Source organism: Thamnophis elegans, chromosome 7, assembly GCF_009769535.1.
Source record: "Thamnophis elegans isolate rThaEle1 chromosome 7, rThaEle1.pri, whole genome shotgun sequence".
In the NCBI taxonomy this organism is placed as follows: domain Eukaryota; kingdom Metazoa; phylum Chordata; class Lepidosauria; order Squamata; family Colubridae; genus Thamnophis; species Thamnophis elegans.
Genome location: NC_045547.1, coordinates 70,911,586 through 70,931,375, shown reverse-complemented (window position 1 = coordinate 70,931,375; position 19,790 = coordinate 70,911,586). Strand labels below are relative to the sequence as shown.

Sequence of the window (19,790 nt, the reverse complement as noted above, 5' to 3'; positions counted from 1 at the left end):
TTTGGAATATTTCCCAAATGAAATGGTCCCATATGCTATCTTCCTCACTGTTTAGTCCTGTCATTTGGTATGAAGGGATGAAGAACTGTGAACCTGACAATGAGAATATATGCAGAGCCACAGAAGGATTGTTGCGTAGCTAAAAAAAATAAGGAAAGACTCTTTTTGTTGTGATTATTTCACACTTGTGAAATAAATGAACACAAAATGTTCTTACACTTTTTCAGGTTACTTCATTAAGTTGCCTATGAACCAAGCTAATTACCATCTTTTTCAGAGTATAAGATGCCCCCCCCCCAAAAAAAAAGTGGGTACAAATTTTGGTGCATCTTATAGACTGGATACGGGCCTGTTTTCGGGCTCCTGAGCTCTCCATATGGCCCATTTTTGGCAAAAACAGGCTCGTTTTTGGCTCCCTAACCTTCTGCACGTCATGTTTTTACCCTTGGTCCCCAGAAGTACTCTGAAGGCCAAAATGTGCCTGTTTTTGGCAAAAATGGGATGGACAGAAAGTTCAGGCTAAAAATGGGCCTGTTTTCGGCCTGCCAAATGTTTCTGGGGGCCAGGGAGGGTGAAAACGCGACGCGTGGAGGCCGAAAACTATTTTTTCTTCTTTTTTTTCCTCTAAATCTAGCCGCATCTTATAGTCCGTTGCGTCTTATAGTTCGAAAAATATGGTAACCAATAATTATGCCTGTAGAGTTTTCAGAAACAAATATACCTTAATTTTCCAAGGATTGAAAAATTGTTTTGTAAATTCGGAATTTAGGGATACAAAATAACATCAGTTGAGATCTCATTTTGTGGCAAAGTTAACGAAAACTCAGTATGTAAATATGGCAAGTTTGCTTATGAGAAATGTAACCTGTTCATTTCTTTTTATCTTTCCCTAGGATCGCTATGGTTCTTAACCATTATGGTTTATGTGACTGGATATCTAGAAGATTTAAAAAAAACATTTCTATGCCTACCAATAATTATATTGCAGACGAACATGAAGTTCCCTTTAATCTGCAAAATATATAATCCTAATTTCTGGCACTTGTATATTTTTAATGGGAGTCTTTTTTTTTTTTTTGGCTCCTCATAATATTCATTTATTATTTCTGTTGTCTTTTTCTCTCCCCTCCCCGCCTTATTGTACTACAAGTTAATTGGCTACATTGAATTTGCTTCTAAAACAGAGCAAAAAGCAATATGGAATCCTATTTACTTTCCCAGAATACTACTAGGCTAAGAATTAATTCAATTTTATAAATCTGAGGATAAGTGGTCATTTAAAATTACTTTTCATTGTCTCTCTGAAAAGGAGAGTGGCGGTTAATTCCTTGAAAAGTGCCTATTTTAGGGGCAGGGGGGGGGACATTAATCCTACTAAGATATTTCACTCTATGGGGATACAGGTAATTGTTGAAAGATACAAATATAAAAAAATAAGAAGGTTTAAGGAATGCAGAAGCCTATAAGATATGCAAATTCTTATGTGAGAGATAATGGTGGGGTCTCTTCAGCACAAAAATAAGGTCTATAATTTTGTGTCAGATTGTGTTCAGTAAATAATAAATAGTAAATAGATGTGCACATAACAGATAACTGAAAGTAGATGCAATAGAAAATTGGAATAGGTTTTGTTGAATTAGTTTTCCATTTAAGTTTGTTTCCTGAAGATGAGACACATCTCCTTTATTTAATATAGCATAAGTTTGACATATTTATTCATCACATTTAATTTGGTTCCATAAGTGCTTAATTGCAATCAATATGGTGTCTGAAATAAAGAATAAATTGTAGGTATATGTAAAGTAATAAGGAGACATGCTCTCTGAATCTAATCACATAGACCAGGGGTGTCAAACTCACATCATCTCGTCATGTGATGTATCACGACTTTTCACCCCTTCGCTAAAATGGGTGGGCGTGGCCACTGCATGACATATCCGGCCTGCGGGCTGCAAGTTTGACACCTCTGACATAGACTGATAGAATGTTTAAATAACAAAGAGTTCTTACCTTTTGTCTGTGCATAAAAAAACTTTTCCGGCTGTGGCTGTGTTTTAGACAACCAGGAACCTCAGTTATTTAAAACAATGAATTTAAAATGTTTAATATGGAGTCAGAAATTTTATTTTTTTTCCTTGAACAGCAGGCATTTCAATGTAAAAATCAAAATAAATTTTGATTTTACAACTTGTGTCTTGGATTTTGATCAATTCTTAAATTTGATAAGGTATCAATTTTTGTGAATTTGACTTGCCAATTCTGTAGAAGAAATACAGAAGATTTTTTTTTTTGCCTATTTCTTATTTAGAACATAATTCATATTGTTTCAAATATGGCTGCAAGATTAAACCTGATTAATCTTTGGATGGGAAACCACCAGAAAATAGACTTGAAGATAAGAAAACATCCTAGAAAAAAGGCACTGGAAAACCATTTGTGCCCCAGGATCTTCAACTCATCTTTCTCTCTTTTAATAGTAGTTTTATTAAAAATTACAATTGCAAAGATCAAAGCTAATACAAAGAATAAAAAGAAAACACAATGCAGAAAGGAAGAATAGAAAACAAAGAAAAAGAAATGTATAAAGAAATGACTTCCCTCTTCATCACAAGTATAAACAACAACTTTAGTAACATCACTTTCTTTTAAAATACAGTGAATAGTCTACCAATAGCTCATCTCTTATCTATAAACAAATCTTTAAAACCTCATTGTTTCAGTTTTGATCAGTAAAAGTCCATTAAAGATTACCAGAAATCACATATTTCAATTTATATTCCTAAACCAATTTTATACTCTTTCAGGCTACACTTAAAAAGGTAACACACTGTTATGCAAACATAAGTTGGTTTTTCATTATTTGGAAATACATGGCAATACCTTCCAGCTACTGATGGTTCTCGTGTATATGGTTAAAAATAGAAATTATGGCAATCTGCACCCTCTTTAACATTGAACTTCTCTATAAAAGTAATAATGTTTTACCCTCTGCCCTATGCATTCATTTGCCATTAGGGAAAAATATGCTGCTACAGTCGTCATATGGTATAATTTGACATATGTTGAAAATTATAGCTTCCAGATACGTCCCTCTGACCTTATTGAGTAAATCTTCAGAGACACTGTGAAGTGTCATTCTCATTTTAGATTTAAATAAAATGTAATTCAATAAATTATAATTACAATATATATTAAAACAGGAACGTCAAGGTCAAGGTTGATGCACATGAAGCCCTGTTTAATCATTAATAGTTTTTAATTACTTGAATTGCAACAGGCTTACTAAAAAAACCTGCTATTCATATACTGTATATTCTGTGTTGGAGATTGTACAAAAAGCTCCATGCAAAGAATGAGGACTTTGGGTAATCTGTGGATGGTGAGAAATCTGCAGGTATCTTTATGATTTGCTCTGGAATCTGGGGGCAATATGCTTAAAATGAAAATATACATATATATATGCAGGGGTGGGCTTCAAAAATTGCAGGAACAGGTTTGCTTCCCCATTGCTGGGTGGGCATGGCCATGGTGGGCGTGGCCTAGTCAGCCTCCTGCACCGGGGGGGGGGGGGGGCATTTTTCACCCTCCCCAGCCTCTGGAGACTTTACTTGAGCCTCTGGGAGGGTGAAAACTGCTCCCCCCCCCCCCCGGAGCTCCAGAGGCCAGAAACAGCCCTGTTTCTGGACTTCCGGAACTTCTAATAGGCCTGTTTCTCCCTCTTGCCGAGCTTTCGTGCAGGCCCTACACTTAACCTGGCATGATGGACTGGCCATGTGGAGACTCCTGGGACAGGCGGTGTGGGATGGATGGGGTAGGCATGACCAGCCAGGGGTGGCATTTGGGGGTTCGCCAAACTGAGCAGAATCCTAGTTAGAGGATTGCTTGAACCTGTGTGAACCCACAGCAGCCCACTCCTGCATATATATTTGTGTCTGCCATTCCTTTTAAATTCCTCTAGTTGAACACCCTATTTTCTTTTGCTATTGGAATCATCTTAATTTTTTCAAATTTCTGGTTAGGACAAATAATGGAGGGGGAATATGTAGGCATACAATGAATACATGGGACATTCTGGATCTACCATAAAAAGTAAATAACAAAGAATGCAGTCCAAAGACAATCATAGTTAAATAGGTGAAATAAAAATCAGAACCAGTAATAACCTCTCTCCAGGCCTTCCAAAAAGCCGTCAAAACCTGGCTTTGCCGGCAGGCCTGGGGGTGATGAGTTCCCTCCCTTCTCGACATGTATGGTTGTGCGACTGTTGTCTACTTTTATTATTGTATTTTGTCTTTTATGTTCCCCCTTTTTTTCCCCTTTGAATTGTTCGCCGCCCTGAGTCCTCCCGGAGAAGGGCGGCATACAAATAATAAAATACCAATACCAATAATAATGGCAATAAGTAAAGCATTAAATGACACTAAAGCAGCAACAAAACAGATCCATTCTAAATCATAATGAAAATATGCCTGGGGGAAAAAAATCTTGATTTTATAAGACTAATGTAATCAGGCATCTTTGGGGAGGGGTTTCTATTGAGACACACCACTTCTAAAAAAAAATGGTACCCACTTATTTTTTTAAATCTATGAAATATAAATTTGATGTGGTTCATCAAAAAAAATGCACACTGAGGTGATTTGATATATCTAGTGCTGCAATTTTATTTTTTGGTACTCATTTACATTGTAAAACAGGAACCCAGGCCTTGAACTACAATTCTCAATGAGGTTGTGTATTTACACAAGGGCACTCACTCATACTCATTCACTCACTAGGGAAGAGATCTTTAAATCAAATAACAGAATTGGAAGGGACCTTGGAGGTCCTCTAGTCCAATCCCCTGCTCAAGTAGACCACCTTATTTCATCTCAAATAGCTGTCCAATCTCTTCTTGAAAACCTGTAACAGAGCACCCACACCTTCTGAAGGCCAAACTATTCCTCTGATTAATTGTTAATAACATTACTTCTTGAGCACCTTTAATATTTATCTTACTGGTTTTTATCACTTGAGTGAGAAGGACTGAGGCGCTGGCAATTTGCTATAATGCTTCATTTTTAAAAAGTGGAAAATGTGATCTTAAACCAGTTTGCACATTTAAGCTGCTTTCCAGATGCAATGCAACTGAATTTATACTTCCTTTCACATGGCAGAGATTATACCAAACATTTCGTAGGTTCTCTCAAAAAGCTTTTACTTTCTATTTGTAGAATTTTGCTGACCTAGATGTGTTGCTGCTTTTTTGCAAAGGGCAAAGAGCTTTTTCTTTTTCTCAGAAACAACTAATTGTAGTTGCAGGCGATCCACCCCTGGACCTGTTTTGTTTACAGTTATAAACTTGGGAGTTATAATTACAAAATATTTGGAGGATACCAAATTCAGGAAGATGGTTGTAAGCATGATACTTTCTCATGAATGCTACTTGTGAACGTCTGTTTATACAGGTTACAGTGAGGCTGTGATAGATAGCTTCTCTAGTTGAAATTGCCAGAATATTTAAAATCACTTTGTCAGGAGGATCCAGTGGAATATAATCAATTTGAGGAAATCTTTGGGAACCGACATGGAATTATCAGTGGAAAGAATGGAACTGTCAGTATGGAAAGAGTAGAAGGGGATCAAAATAGCAAAGGAATTAAAAAAAATCTGTCCTGCTTATTAATTACCAAAACAGCATTTTTATGCCATGTAAATTAGTCATACTAACCATAAACATTCAGTGACTCAACATAATCCTTTTAGACCTGAACACCACAAAACCAGTATTGGCTCAAAGAGATTTAAAATCTGTCACAAATTAGCAAAGTCAGATCAGTGAAGTTGCTTTTGTCTCCTGGTTGGTGTGAATGAGTGTGACACTATTGATCCTTGGCATTTCAATGTGTTTTGACACTATCAACCATCATATTCTGGGCCATCTCCATTAATTGAAAGTATTCCCTTAGAGTGGTTCTTGTAGGAATGACCTAACAGAAGGTTACTAGGTCTCATGAGGTAAACAGACTTCCAACTAAATATGCATACATTTTAAATTAATTTAATCAAGTTGTCTGATTTCAAGAGCATTTGCTCTGAATTATCTTTTCTTTCATTGTCTATGGAGATTCTCAGTCATCCAGGTCACAGTTGCCCCAAAGCTTCTTTTTCAAGAGGCAACTGGATTTTCTGGTTTTTCTTTGAAGAACTTTCGCTTCTTCAGCTGAAGAAGCTAGTTTTTCAGGTAGTTTTTCCATTTCTCTCTGGGAATGTGTGATAAGTCATTATAGATGTGAAGGGCTCAATTAAAGCTGATGCCTGGAATCAGGAAGTAATCTAGGGCAGTTGAGTCTCTGGATGGGGGTGGGGGAAGAAGCTGCAATTGACAAGATCATAATACATGAAAGCTTGAATGACTGTTGTGAACATAGTCCAATTTAAAAACAAACAAGATAGAGTAATAAAAAAGCCAGATATTTGATCTGCTGTACTTCTCTGTTGTACAGAGAAGTACAGGTCCTCAACATACGGCCACAACTGAGCCCAAAATTTATATTGTTAAGTGAGACCTCAAGACTGGACTACTGCAATGCGCTCTACATGGGGCAGCCCTTGAAGAACATTTGGAGACTTCAGCTCGTCCAGAATGCAGCCGCGTCAGCGATTGTGGGTGCACCTCGGTACACCCACGTTACACCTATCCTCCATGAGCTGCACTGGTTACCGATTGGTCTCCGGATACGCTTCAAGGTACTAGTCGTCACTTATAAAGCCCTTCATGGTATTGGACCTGGGTACTTGAGAGACCGCCTTCTGCCAATTACCTCCCAAAGACCCATTAGATCACACAGGGTTGGCCTCCTCCGGGTTCTGTCTACCAGCCAATGCCATCTGGCTACTACCCGGGGGAGGGCCTTCTCTGTGGCAGCGCCGGCCCTTTGGAATGAACTCCCCGCCGAGATTCGGACCCTCACCTCTCTCCAGGCCTTCTGAAAAGCCGTTAAAACCTGGCTGTGTCGGCAGGCCTGGGGTTGATGAGTTCCCTTCCCCTCTCGATTGTGTGTCTGTTGGTTATTTTAAATGCTTGTATTTGTAGTTCTTGTGTTTCCCTTCCCCTCTTGGGTTTGTGAGCCGCCCTGAGTCCCGCTGGGAATAGGGCGGCATATAAATAAAACGAAACCTGAAACCTGAAATTTGTTAAGTGAGTTTTGTCCCATTTAAACAACTTTTCTCACCACATTTGTTAAGTGAATCGCTGCAGTTCTTAAATTAGTAAATTTGGTTTCCCCATTGCCAGGTCACAAAAGGAGACTACATGACTCTAGGACACTGCAACCGTCATAAGTATGAACCAATTGCCAAGCATCACATTACTATGGGGAACGCTTCAGGCAGTCATGAGTGTGAAAAATGGTCATACTGTGGAAAGTTATCACCCAGCCCACTCTCAGAGAAATGAAATATCCTAGGAAATGTTGAAAAGGCAGAATATTATATTTCCCTGGATGTGAAAGGGAGAAACAGTTTAAAGAGAAACTTCCTGCAGCTTCCTGCCTCCCCCTCCCCTTTTTGTCAATGGGCCATTAAGAAAGCCAAGCTAGTCTCTTTACATAATAAATAGTTCTCCACTTCAGCTCCAGGGGGATGGGATTAAGACATTAATTCCCAACTCGCCACATGGTATCTGAGAGCTCAACCAAACCTGGATTCAAAACGCAGCCTAGAGAGATGGCCCCATGGGAATCTGACAACCAATCAGAATACATGATCAAGATCAAAGGCCAGAGAGGGCATAAAACCAGGGACTCTCAGTCCGCATCTCAGTCCGTCCTTCTCTTTTCTCCACCAACATTGAAGCATGTGATCACCTTTTCTGTTCAGGGCTCAAGCCATGTGATCCTGTCCAGCAATAAACCATCTTTCCAAGCAGCCTCCATGTCTCCAGTGTCTTTTTCCTCACTTGCAGCCGAACCCAGAAGGACATTTCTTTCATCAATACATTGTAACTCCGAACATATGAAGTGTTGCAAGTCGAGGACTACCCGTAAAAGGACATACATCCCCGAGCCTACTCATTGTGAACACATGCAGCTTTCTTAGTAACATTAGCGAAGTCACTTGTTCATTTCTTCCAGGATATTAGAATAGACTAACAGAGTGGGAAGGGACATTGGAGGTCTTCTAATGCAGTGTTTTTCAACCTTTTTTGTGCAAAGGCACACTTTTTTCATGAAAAAAATCACGAGGCACACCACTATTAGAAAATTTAAATTTTTTTTTAACTCTGTGCCTATATTGACTATATATAAAGTAATTCTCCCACGGCACACCTTATACTATGTCACGGCACACTAGTGTGCCGCGGCACAGTGGTTGAAAAACACTGTTCTAATGCAACCACCTGCTTAGGCAGGAAACTCTACACCACTTCAGGCAAATGGTTATCCAATCTTTTCTTTAAAACAGTGTTGGAGCATTCACTGAAGGCAAGTAGTTCCACCGATTAATTGTCCTCATTGTCAGGAAATTTTGCCTTCGTTCTAAGTTGCATCTCTCCTTGATTAGTTTCCACCCATTGCTTCTTGTCCTACGCTCAGGTGCCTTGGAAAATAGCTTGTCTCCCTCTTCTTTGTGGCAACCCGTGAGATATTGGAAGACTGCTATCATGTCTCCCCTAGTCCTTCTTTTCATTAAACTAGACATACCCAGTTCCTGCAGCCGTTCTTCATATGTTTTAGCCTCCAGTCCCCTAATCATCTTTGTTGCTCTTCTCTGCACTCTTTCTAGAGTCTCCACATCTTTTTTACATCCTGGTGACTAAAACTGGATGTAGAATTCCAAGTGTGGCCTTACCTAGGTGGCGCAGTGGTTAAATGCAGCACTGCAGGCTACTTCAGCTGACTGCAGTTCTGCAGTTTGGCTGTTCAAATCTCACCGGCTCAGGGTTGACTCAGCCTTCCATCCTTCCGAGGTGGGTAAAATGAGGACCCGGATTGTTGTTGGGGGCAATATGCTGACTCTGTAAACAGCTTAGAGGGCTGAAAGTCCTATGAAACAGTATATAAGTCTAACTGCTATTGCTATTGCTATGTTGTTTGACTCCCTGTGGTTTTTCCCTTCTACTCTTAGCCAGCTGTGGCTCCCTTTAGTTTTTGTTTCCTAGACAAACCAACCTCAGGTAGGTGCTGCCACCTGTTGCAACAAGTACTACTACAGTAGTAAATGAGGTCGTGGTCTCCAATGGGGGAAAAAAAGAGAGTGGGGGGGAAAGGGTTAGAAATCAGCAGCAACCTCGCCACAAAGAGGAGGAGGCCGCACCGCGCCCCCAAAATCAAGAGAGCCGCTCCAGCCGAACCTGCCAGCTCGGCCGCGACTCCGCCCGCAGCGCCGGCGCGGAAAGGGCAGCGCGGGACTCCGCCCTGCCAGGAGGAGCAAGCGGCGGCGGCGTCGACGGTGATGGCAAAGCTCGCCGGGGCGCCGCAAAGCGAACAGACCGAGGCGGCAAGAGGAGGGGCCTCGTTTCGCACTGCGGCTGCTGGAGGGAAGCAGAGCGAGAGCCGCCGGCCGCTCGCAGTTCCCTGGCGCTGCGGCTGCTCCCGTCCCCGGTGCGCATCCTCCTCCTCCTCCTCCTCCTCCTCGGCGGCGGCGGCTTTGCAGAAAACCCGGCTGCTCGCCTCCTAGTCCAAGCGCTGCAAAGCGCCGGAGTGGGCGGAGTACGAGAAGCTCTCGCGGCCGCCGCTGCACCTATTCATTCACCTAAAATGGCTGGAGAGAGCCGAAGGTGGTGGCGGTGGCAGCAGGGGAGGAGGAGGAGGCGGTGAAGCGGAGGCAGCCGCCACCGTCGCTGCTGCAGTAGCAGCAAAAACCAAACCCCCCTCCTTAAAAGCGCTTCTTCTTTTTTAGAGGCGCGCGGGGCGGTCTTTTTTGGGGGGCGGGTGTGTGTGCACGTTACAAGACATTGGATTTACGGGTCTTTTTTCCCCCCCACCCATCCACCCCTACAAAGCCTGTTTGGACTGAATGCCCCTCCGAGCCTTTGCTTGCTTCAGCCTTTTTGAACCATGTCGGCCGGCCCAGACGAGAGCTCCGTCCGTGTCGCCGTCAGGTGAGAGCCGCGCGCGGGCTGGAAGGGCTCGGGTCCTCTCGGGTTTTTTACCTTGCAAAGGGTCTTAGCAGCGGGAGTTTGCAAAAAATAAGGTGTGTGTGTGTGTGCATACACATGTATGTATGTATATATGATATATGTATGATGTATGTATGTAGAGTATGTCACAGAAGTGAGTGCACCCCCTCACAGTTTGTAAATATTTTAAGTATACCTTGCCAGCAGTTTAGACATTAAGGGCTGTGTGTTGCATTATTGTCAGGGGACAGCACATTTACATTGTTATACAACTTGTATACTCACTACTTTACATTGTAGCCAAGTGTCATTTCTTCAAGTGTTGTCACATGAAAAGATATACTTCAGTATTTACAAAATGTGAGGGAGTGTACTCCTGTGATATACTGCATGTATGTATGTATTTGTATGTATGTATTTGTATGTATGCATGTATGTTATGTATGTAAAAGCTGAATTGGGGTCCCGGGTGGGCAAAGTGGGAGTTGGGCTTTTGGGGGAGGCAGGCCTGCAAGGGAGGTGGAGAACTCTGGTTTAAGGTGTTGAATTTTCCATGCTGGTGCCCATGAAGTTTTACCTTTGTCTGGCGAGATGCTCCTTGGCTTACCTAACGGCCTGGCAAGGGAAGATAGGTAAGAAGAAGAAGAGACCATTTTGCAAGACGACCTGAGGAGAGTTGAAAACATTTCAATCCAAAGTCGTGGAAGTCGCGCCCTTGGTTAAAAAAACAATAACAACAACAACAACCGAGAACTAGGATGCTGCAAGGAAGGGCTTGTATCTCAAGGAAAGCTGCCCCCATTTCTCCAAATTGTGGCTTTTCTTCTAGGTGCACTGGCAATAAAGAATTATTATGCTTATTATTAAGATTAAGGTAGTTATCAAGGCTGTTAAAAAAAAATCCAGACATTTTGGAGAGGACTGTAGAAAATTGGAGTCTGTTTTTCCTGCCTTCTAGTGATTGTCTGGATATTTATAAGCCAGGTCTGTAACCTTACTATGAAGGCGTTTAGTTTCCTTTATCAATTGTGCATTTGGGGTTAGAAAGTGTATTTGCTGTGTCTGAAGGAATTTGGGGAGGGGTACTTTAGGTTTGCTCCACAGGGAGGTGTGTGCCGCTAGGGAAAAGGGAGGAACTTAAATTTGGGGCCTTGTCTGCAGAAATGCAAACAAAGGGGTATTCTAACACTCACTGTTCCACTCCATGTTGCTCTCATCATGTACAGTGTATATTGTACACTGCACTGAATTGCATTCAAGGGACTTTGAAGCTCTAGTGATGTGATTGTTCTTACAGGCCTGTGCTAGTAAATTGGCTTTAACTGGATTGGTAGTTGTAGTTGCAAAAAACACCAGGGAGGAGCATGTGAGTATTTTTATTCATGATGGAAAATTGCAACATCATTCATCTGCACTAAAAATTAATGGCGTGTTTATAGTAAAGCTTGCCCATCAAGTAGACTTATGCCAACAATTACGGTACCTACATTCCAAAAACTAAACAGCTCTCTCTTTTTTTTGCTAAGAACTCATTGTTTGATTTTTAACAAGTGAAATGGTGGAATATTTAATTGTAGGTTCTTCAATTACATCTGGATATAATGTTGACTGGTACCTGTTAGGAAATTCAATAGGGCACAAGGTTCAGATTTATTCCCTCCCTTGGTGGTTGTCAGATGCATTCAAGTTGAGTGGTTTATTTCTGAAGGGAGGTATTACACCAGGGGTGTCAAACTCAATTTCATTGAGGGCTGCATCAGGGTTGTGTTTGAACTCAGCGGGGCCGGAGTGGGCGTGGCCAGCTCGACATCACTCATATCGGGGCGGGGGGGCTTCTGTGGTGGCCTGAGCGCTCTGCCAGTGAAAATGGGCTCCAGAGTTCTGTTTTCGGCTGCGACAGCCTCCTGCAATCCTCTGCCAGCGAAAATGGAGCTCGCAAGGGCTGAATGTGGCCCTCCTGAGCTACATTTTTGCTGGAAAAGGCACCACGAGCCGATCCTTCTCTGTTTCCAGGGCAGCCCCATGTGCTAGATCTAAGCACCCTTGAGTTTGACACCTCTGTATTACACCATTTTTTTTATTTCAGATTTGCAAGATTTGAGGTTGGATGGATATTAGCCCAAACATATCATTCTGCTTCATTCTATATATGAAAATATTAGTTGAGGAGGACAAGTAAATGAACTGAGAGCAGAATAAATATATTGAATGCAAAAAGTTTTCAGGGCATTGCAGCAAATGTTTTTTTATCAAGACTTTTGTAGTGCCATGCCATTTTTATAGCCACGGTGTTGTTCCCAAATGCTTGCATAGCATTGCCTGACCTGATTCATTCCTTTTTGCATTACAGTACATACATCTTAAGCACTTGTAGTTTTAGTGTAATCTGTGTAGAAGTAATAAATTGTTTACGACACAACCCTTCTATCTATATTTTTATCATGTGGAATAATAATCAAAACATGAGTTAAAATGAGTTGTTGGGGTGGATTTGTTACCACAATAGAGTCATCCTGCTCCAAGTCACAGATTTAATTTTCATTGTGGTATCATCTCCAAACATCCATAGGATTGCCTAAAAGTGGGGTGTGATGGATGTTGCAGAATTATCATGATAACACTACTGACTTTTGATAATGCTTTTATTGCAAAGGAGTTTGGCAGCATTTCTTCTGCATGAAAGGGCAACGCCCAGTGAACTGTGAAATGAAACTCGGAGAATGCTTAAGCCTTTATTTTTTCCCAAAGTGATGTGACAGTGTCACGTTTATCTTGGCACTGAGCTCACGTGCATTTATCTGAGGGCCCACAAAAGATATTACTCATTCTGTAACTAGGTAGGATGCTAAAGGAAATACATAATCTTGATACGGGATGATAGATTTTTATCCTTAGAGTGATTGCATTTGAAATGTTCCAAAGAGGATTATATTGTCACTGCCAAAGCTCAAGTGTGGAGGCTGTAAGAAACAGTACATCAGTGTTCATGTATATGAAATATTGCAGAGTATTTCTTTTACATTTGATATGACTAGCATTCATTGAAGCGTGTAACCAGTTTGTTCATTCCAGAAGACTTTTTTTGCTTTTTTGTCTATAATCAAGCATGCATGTTGTTAATAATAATAAAATTTGTGTACCATTGACTTCCAGCAGCTTTAATAATTCACAAAATAAAAATCCAGGAAAAAAATATGACAAAGCGATATAATAAAGCAGCAAAAGCAGACAAAAATGGGCAAAACCTACATACAGTTCTAAGTAGGATCTTTTTTTAAAAAAAAATTATTATTATTTTAAAATAAAAATATCAAATCAATGCGTGAACAGTGTGGCATCCGGGTGCCAAACATTCAACGCAAAGAAAACTAATCAAATTGAGAATCATTATTACATTCAATCAACTTGTGAAATTCCCATTAATAATACACATCTATATTAAGTTACAATCTATCATTATTATTCCACCTATTTCTCATTTATTACTTCCATTTTATCAACTAAAAATGCAATACATTAACATTCCCTTTTTTTCAATCTCTTACTCTAGCTTTTAATCATATCACCCTATATTAAAAAGTTTTTTTCTTTCTTTCCTGTCTGACTTCTAATCCTATCATCTGCCTACAGGAAGAGAAAGAAAAAAGAAAGAGAATAAATAGCAATAGCAATTAGACTTATATACTGCTTCATAGGGCTTTCAGCCCTCTCTAAGTGGTTTACAGAGTCAGCATATTGCCCCCAACAACAATCCGGGTCCTCATTTTACCCACCTCGAAGGATGGAAGGCTGAGTCAACCCTGAGCCGGTGAGATTTGAACCGCAGAACTGCGGAACTAGCAGTCAGCTGAAGTGGCCTGCAGTACTGCACCCTAACCACTGCGCCACCTCGGCTCTTTTTTTAAAGAGGGAGGGATAGGGGCAGATAGTTCAACATATCAACCATGAGCAGGAATCATCCTTCCATCCTCTCTTGCCCGCATTATTCTTTAATTGCCATGCTTTAAAAAAAAAAGAGGAGTGGAGTGAAAAGCAAGCCAGAAGGAAAAAGAAATCCTCTACCCATAGTCTCTTGCCCACTTCGATACTTTAATTGCTGTGCTTTTATTTATTTATTTTTACTTGTCTCCCCCATTCCTCTCACTACGAAGGATCTTTAATCATTGCAGCCACATCACAGCCTTCTAAAACAATGGGATGTCAATGGGAACTTCATGTAGAAGACACATAATTTTTTTAAGGCTGATGTAACAACCAATGCCTTTTGGTTTAAAAGGGGTTATATCTATCATTTGCTTAGATTTTTTCCCCCCTACTGGCTAATTCTGATGCACATGACTATTGTAAGAAATAAGACCAAAATAATAATCCAGCATTCTTCAAATATGAAAGCCTATATTGCAATTATTAACCAGCAGAATCCAGCATTCTTAATGTAAAATGGGGCTGTAGCAGGGTAACTGTGATAAGTCCATGACATAAGCTACTTTTAATGACCTTTCGTTTCTTGCTGCTAGAATTGGAGCAGTATCTAGGCTATGATCCAAATAAATTCATTAGATGGGTCTGATTCTTTGGATGTGGAAGTAAATCAATAAAATTTAAAAAACAGCTTCTGGTCTATACTGCAATAAGTTTTGAAACTTTGCAACTTCATTTTTAAGGGTGTTAAGGGTGATAATGAACAAATGAGGGAGTACAATGGGTTGCCTAAAATGTTTCAATGTTAAATTTACACATCACACATGTATGACTGTGTTAGTACGAAAACTTGCTTTGTATGTACATAAAGAGGAAGGGGGCATAACATTCATATTTTTTTAAAATGGCTCTGCAACTTTCTTTATAATTATTTTTATTTTCACTTCAAACTAACAGTTATTATACCAAAATAACTTCTTTACTAAAGGTAACTAAAAAGAGCACCTGAAATCAACATTTAATTAAGCAGGGAGGAAATGGTAAATATTTTAGCTGAAACAAATGATAATTTCAAATTTCTTAATTATGCAAAGACAAGTCAATTTCTGTTATTTGGACATTGGGTGCGCAGAGTATTTGCTAAAGGCTTATTGGAGTTTTCACAATTTCTTCAACAGGAATATCTGGTACATTAGCTCATCATTATGTACAATATGCCAAGATAGCATAGCAAGTGTGACAGTCAGCGTTTTGGGAAAATATTTACTGACATTTAAATACTTGCAAATATGGAGAAACAAATAGAACTACAATTATACTCAAAGCAGAGGTGGTGTTCAGAAGGTTCTGACCAGTTCTGGAAAACCAGTAGTGGAAATTTTAAGTAGTTCAGAGAACCGGTAAATACCACCTATGACTGGCCCCGCCCCCATCTATTCTCTGCCTCCCGAGTCCCAGCTGATCGGGAGGGAATGGGGATTTTATAGTATCCTTTCCCAGCAAAGCCCACCAAGTCATGCCCACAGAACTGGTAGTAAAAAAAATTGAATCCCACCACTGACTCAAAGGTACTGCTGGTATTTCTTCCAGATAGCTCTTTATTAATACAGTTTTTTATTCTTTATTATTTTATTTATTCTTCTTAGTACTCTTTATTAATACAGAAAAAAAATTTGAAGAATTTTATAACTGACCAGTCTTATCAATGAATCAATGAAATGCTTTATTAATGGCTTCCTCTTTTGTCCAATGAAAAGAGATCTCGGGGAAGGGGAAATAAGTAGAAGTGCATCTGCATGTTGAATAAACTCTAAGATGAAATATTTAGCTTTATATTTAGTGCCACACTCCTACATATCAAAACATTTCATTTTTCTAACTGAAAAAATGATAGACAAGGTCACTTTTGTGAGTTTGATTACAAAAAAGCTACATCTGGTATCATGTGTCCTTTATGAAACAAGAGACTTTTGTTAACATTGTAATTGTTTTCAGTTTTTTTTTCCAGTTCAAATATTTCATTTGTTTTGGGATATTTATACTGCCCATCTTTCTGACTACTTATCACATTAATCACATTTTCATCCATTTGTGTATGAAATGATTTCTCAACATTCATACAATTTCCATTTATTATTTATCTGCTTCCTACTCTTATCCTATAGTTTGCATTACATTGCTTTGTTACAATTTGAATTCATTTCCTAACTGATAATTATAATATTATCTATTAACTGATAATTATTTTTAAAACTTCATAGTTTTAAAAATTAATTTTGCTTTTTATATATTGCAATTATAAGTGGGCTGCAGATAATTCAGTAATTTTTCAATCACCTTTTGTAAAGATGCAAGTGTTGGCATCCAGACAAGTTCCTAAGTTCCACTTACTTTTTATTATGACAAGTTTCTAGCAGATATAAAAGATTATATATCTCTGTCTGTATCTGTCTGTATCTTGGTAACTTTGTGTAGGATTTAGGCTTCAGTCACCCAACAATATATTGTAAATTCTACAATAAAGATTTAGACATTCAGTAATAATGAGGATTTCACTCACATGAGTGAAAAGTTGCTAGTTTAATTTTTGCAACAAACGTTTTAAGAAAAAGAAATACATATTATTTGATAATTAGTCCATATTTGTAATACTACTTGAATTTTAACTTACAAAGAAGGGCATTTTATTGCATTTACTAATAGTTTTTTGACATTAGGACACAAATCGTAATTTGGATTATCCCACTCTAGTTTTTAATGTTATGCAGGCAAACATGAGTGTTTGATTAAAATCAATTTTTCTACCACTTCAGCCTTTACCATTGTTATCTTGTACCTACACTATAAACACCATATAGTATATATAGTTTACAGTATAAATGAAGGGTCTACTCATGTGACACACACTGAGCATTTTTCAGCTGATTAGTATATATTGTAGAATAATAGGTTATTGTTACTGTTTCATTGATTCATAGAAGTAGAAAACCAGGTTTCTCCCAGCCTTATTTAAACTCTTGTCACAACAAACCAAGTTATATTAGAGAATGAAAACGTCAATGTAATTTATTTAAAGACAATGTAATTTTTTTCAGTAGAAATTGAATGACTCAGTAATTTAATATTAAAAGAGCACTGTAATTATGATCTTGGGTGGAACTTTTTGCCACAATTTCTGTTCATTTCCTCTTCCTTTACATTTGTTTCGAGGATTTTTGAAGTTTAATTGTCTTTTCCTTTCCTTGTTTTGACTAGATTAATAAATGGGAATAAATATCATGAAAAGCTATACAAATAGTCCTTGATCAGTGACCATAATTGGGACCAACAACTTGATTGTTAAATGGCACTGTTGCTAAAAGGAAAATCACATGACTGCAATGGGTTTACCATCTATGCATCTTGCCCTTGGATCATTAAGGAAACCACAATTACTAAGCCCCCCAAAAAATGATTGCAATTTAAGATTTTACTTCTGCCTTCTCCACTAACATTGCTTGTTACAAGCTGGTTGAGAAGTGCACAAATGTAACTGGAGGATGCTGTGACAACTGTAAATGCGAGGATTCATTGCAATTTTAAAAAAAACTGTTGTAACTTCGATAAAGGAGAATATTTGTAGCTCAAGTTCAAAGTGAGGGGTCCTTGATGCTCTCTGAGCTTGGTGGTTTTCTTGCAGATGTTTCATTACCCAAACTAGATAATACAGACTAACACTGATGATGTTATCTAATTTGGGTAATGAAATATCTCAGGAGTGGTTGCTCGTGGCATTACTGCTGGTTCGCTGCGCGCATGTACGCAGTTGCCAAATAATTGTTCTGCGCATGTACAGATACAGAACATTAAAAAAGACGTAAAAAATATGGCAACGGCATGTGCGACCAGTTCTGGGGCATGGCCAGTTCCACTACCGGTTCGCCCGAACCAGTGCAAACCGGTAGTAACCCACCTTTGAAATGTCTGCAAGAAAACAATCAAACTCAGAGAGCAACAAGGGCCTTTCTTGTTGTAATATCAAATGATCACTGCACAAGTCAATCAGTAAGCAAGGAATACTTATAACTGCAGATATAGGAAGAACTCTGGTACCCTAGAAGAGGGGTCTCCAATCCCTGGTGCATGGACCACACCGGTCCGTGGCATGCCAGAAATTGGTCTGCGCAAACAAACAAAGCTCCATTTGCGGGATGCAGGCAGCATGTGAAACACACAATCCCTCCGATCCTCGGAAAAACCTCTCCACAAACTGGTCCTTGGTGCCCAAAAGGTTGGGAGCTATTGCCCTAGAGGGCAAAGGGCTGGCCTACCATTCATGGGTAGAAGCATTCTAACTACAGGTTGTCCTCGACTTACAGCAGTTTGCTTAGTGACCATTTGGAGCAGTGGTGGGTTGCAGGTGATACACCCTGATATGGGCATATCGGAGCCTGGCCGGAGCACCGGACACCATTGCGGTACAGTGCTCTGGTGGGCCCGCCCGTCCGAGCTCCTTACCAGTCTTTTAAGTCTTTGACGCATGTGCACGGCATGTACAGTGCCTGCACGATGCTCTGCTGAGCAGCTGGAGTGTCACGGAGGTGGTAAGACGCATGCGCGTGCTGCCCGTGTCCATGTGGATGAAGCCTGGCCCCTTCCTACCGTACCGGTTGGAACGGGTCCAGAACCCACCACTGGTTTGAAGTTACAATGGCACTGAAAAAAGTGAGTTATGACCATTTTTCACACTTATTGTCTGCAGCATCCCCGTGGTCATGTGATTTACTTTCAGTTGCTTGACAATTGACTCACATTTATGATGGTTGCGGTGTTGCAGGGTTCATGAGATCACCTTTTGCAACCTTCTGAAACGCAAAACCAATGGGGAAATCGGAGTCACTTAACAAGTGTATTACTAATTTAACAACTGCAGTGGTTTACTTAACAACCTTGGCAAGAAAAGTCATAAAATGGGGCAAAACTCACTTAACAAATTTCTCACTTAGCAATATAAATACTGGGCTGAATTGTGGTTGTATGTTGAGGACTGCCTGTATTAAATTGGAGTTGGCTGAACAGAATAATTAGAAAACATTTTAGGAATGCCTCCCTGAGTTAAAGGAAACTTTATATCTTACAAAGGCTGCACTGTAGGTAGATTGCTCATAGGCCTTGATGCCAACACTTGATGGCAAAGTGTGCTTGGAGAACATGGGCATGAACTGTCCCAGATTCTTTAAAGTGAATGTCCCTTTTCCCAGAAAAGTCCAGAATTGTAGACAAACCTGCCTACAAATCATGCATGTAAAGAAATGGAACGTTTAGCAACTGACTCAACATCCCAAAGGAAGTGAAACAAGGAAATGTGATTCTCCCTTATATGTACAATGTATTTACGGAGAAATATATAGTGACATTAATTGATTTGATTTAAATCAACTCAATTTAAATTATAGTTTTTGAAGAGCAACTGTTATCTCTGTCCCGCAGCGGCTCTTCCTCTGACCTGCTGTTGACTCACCGACAGTCCCAATATTGCAGAATATACAGCCTCTCATGCTACATAACTAAGCTCCATTTCATGCTGAATAAACTGAATTATTAATACATCTTAAATAGAAAGCTATCTTTAGATAGATTTTTACTCCAAAGCATTTTATTAAAATAAATGTGATAAAAAATAAAAAATAGGATTCAAATTTAAAAAATCTATTTTTTTAAAAAAAAACCTGTTTTTATCTACCCTGATTAAAAGTGTGTTGGTTGATGTATATCTGTGTATACTTTT

The 19,790-nt window shown here is 39.5% G+C and overlaps 2 protein-coding genes across 12 annotated transcripts in view; both read left to right on the top strand.

Moving 5' to 3' along the window:
* The window catches only part of ARFGAP3 (ADP ribosylation factor GTPase activating protein 3), a 35,402-nt gene extending 33,808 nt beyond the window's left edge, over positions 1 to 1,594 (top strand). For all 5 annotated transcript variants that reach the window (XM_032220854.1, XM_032220853.1, XM_032220851.1 and 2 more), the window contains one exon: positions 894 to 1,594. In XM_032220854.1, the coding sequence (XP_032076745.1) occupies positions 894 to 911 (18 nt within the window). In that variant the 3' untranslated portion in view covers positions 912 to 1,594. The remainder of the gene's footprint in view (positions 1 to 893) is intronic.
* A 7,796-nt stretch (positions 1,595 to 9,390) lies between these two features.
* KIF21A (kinesin family member 21A) overlaps positions 9,391 to 19,790 on the top strand; it is a 93,721-nt gene continuing 83,321 nt past the window's right edge. For 6 of the 7 annotated variants that reach the window (XM_032220961.1, XM_032220958.1, XM_032220963.1 and 3 more), the window contains exon 1: positions 9,391 to 10,084. In XM_032220961.1, the coding sequence (XP_032076852.1) occupies positions 10,041 to 10,084 (44 nt within the window). In that variant the 5' untranslated portion in view covers positions 9,391 to 10,040. The remainder of the gene's footprint in view (positions 10,085 to 19,790) is intronic. The other variant, XM_032220957.1, reaches the window with a different exon arrangement.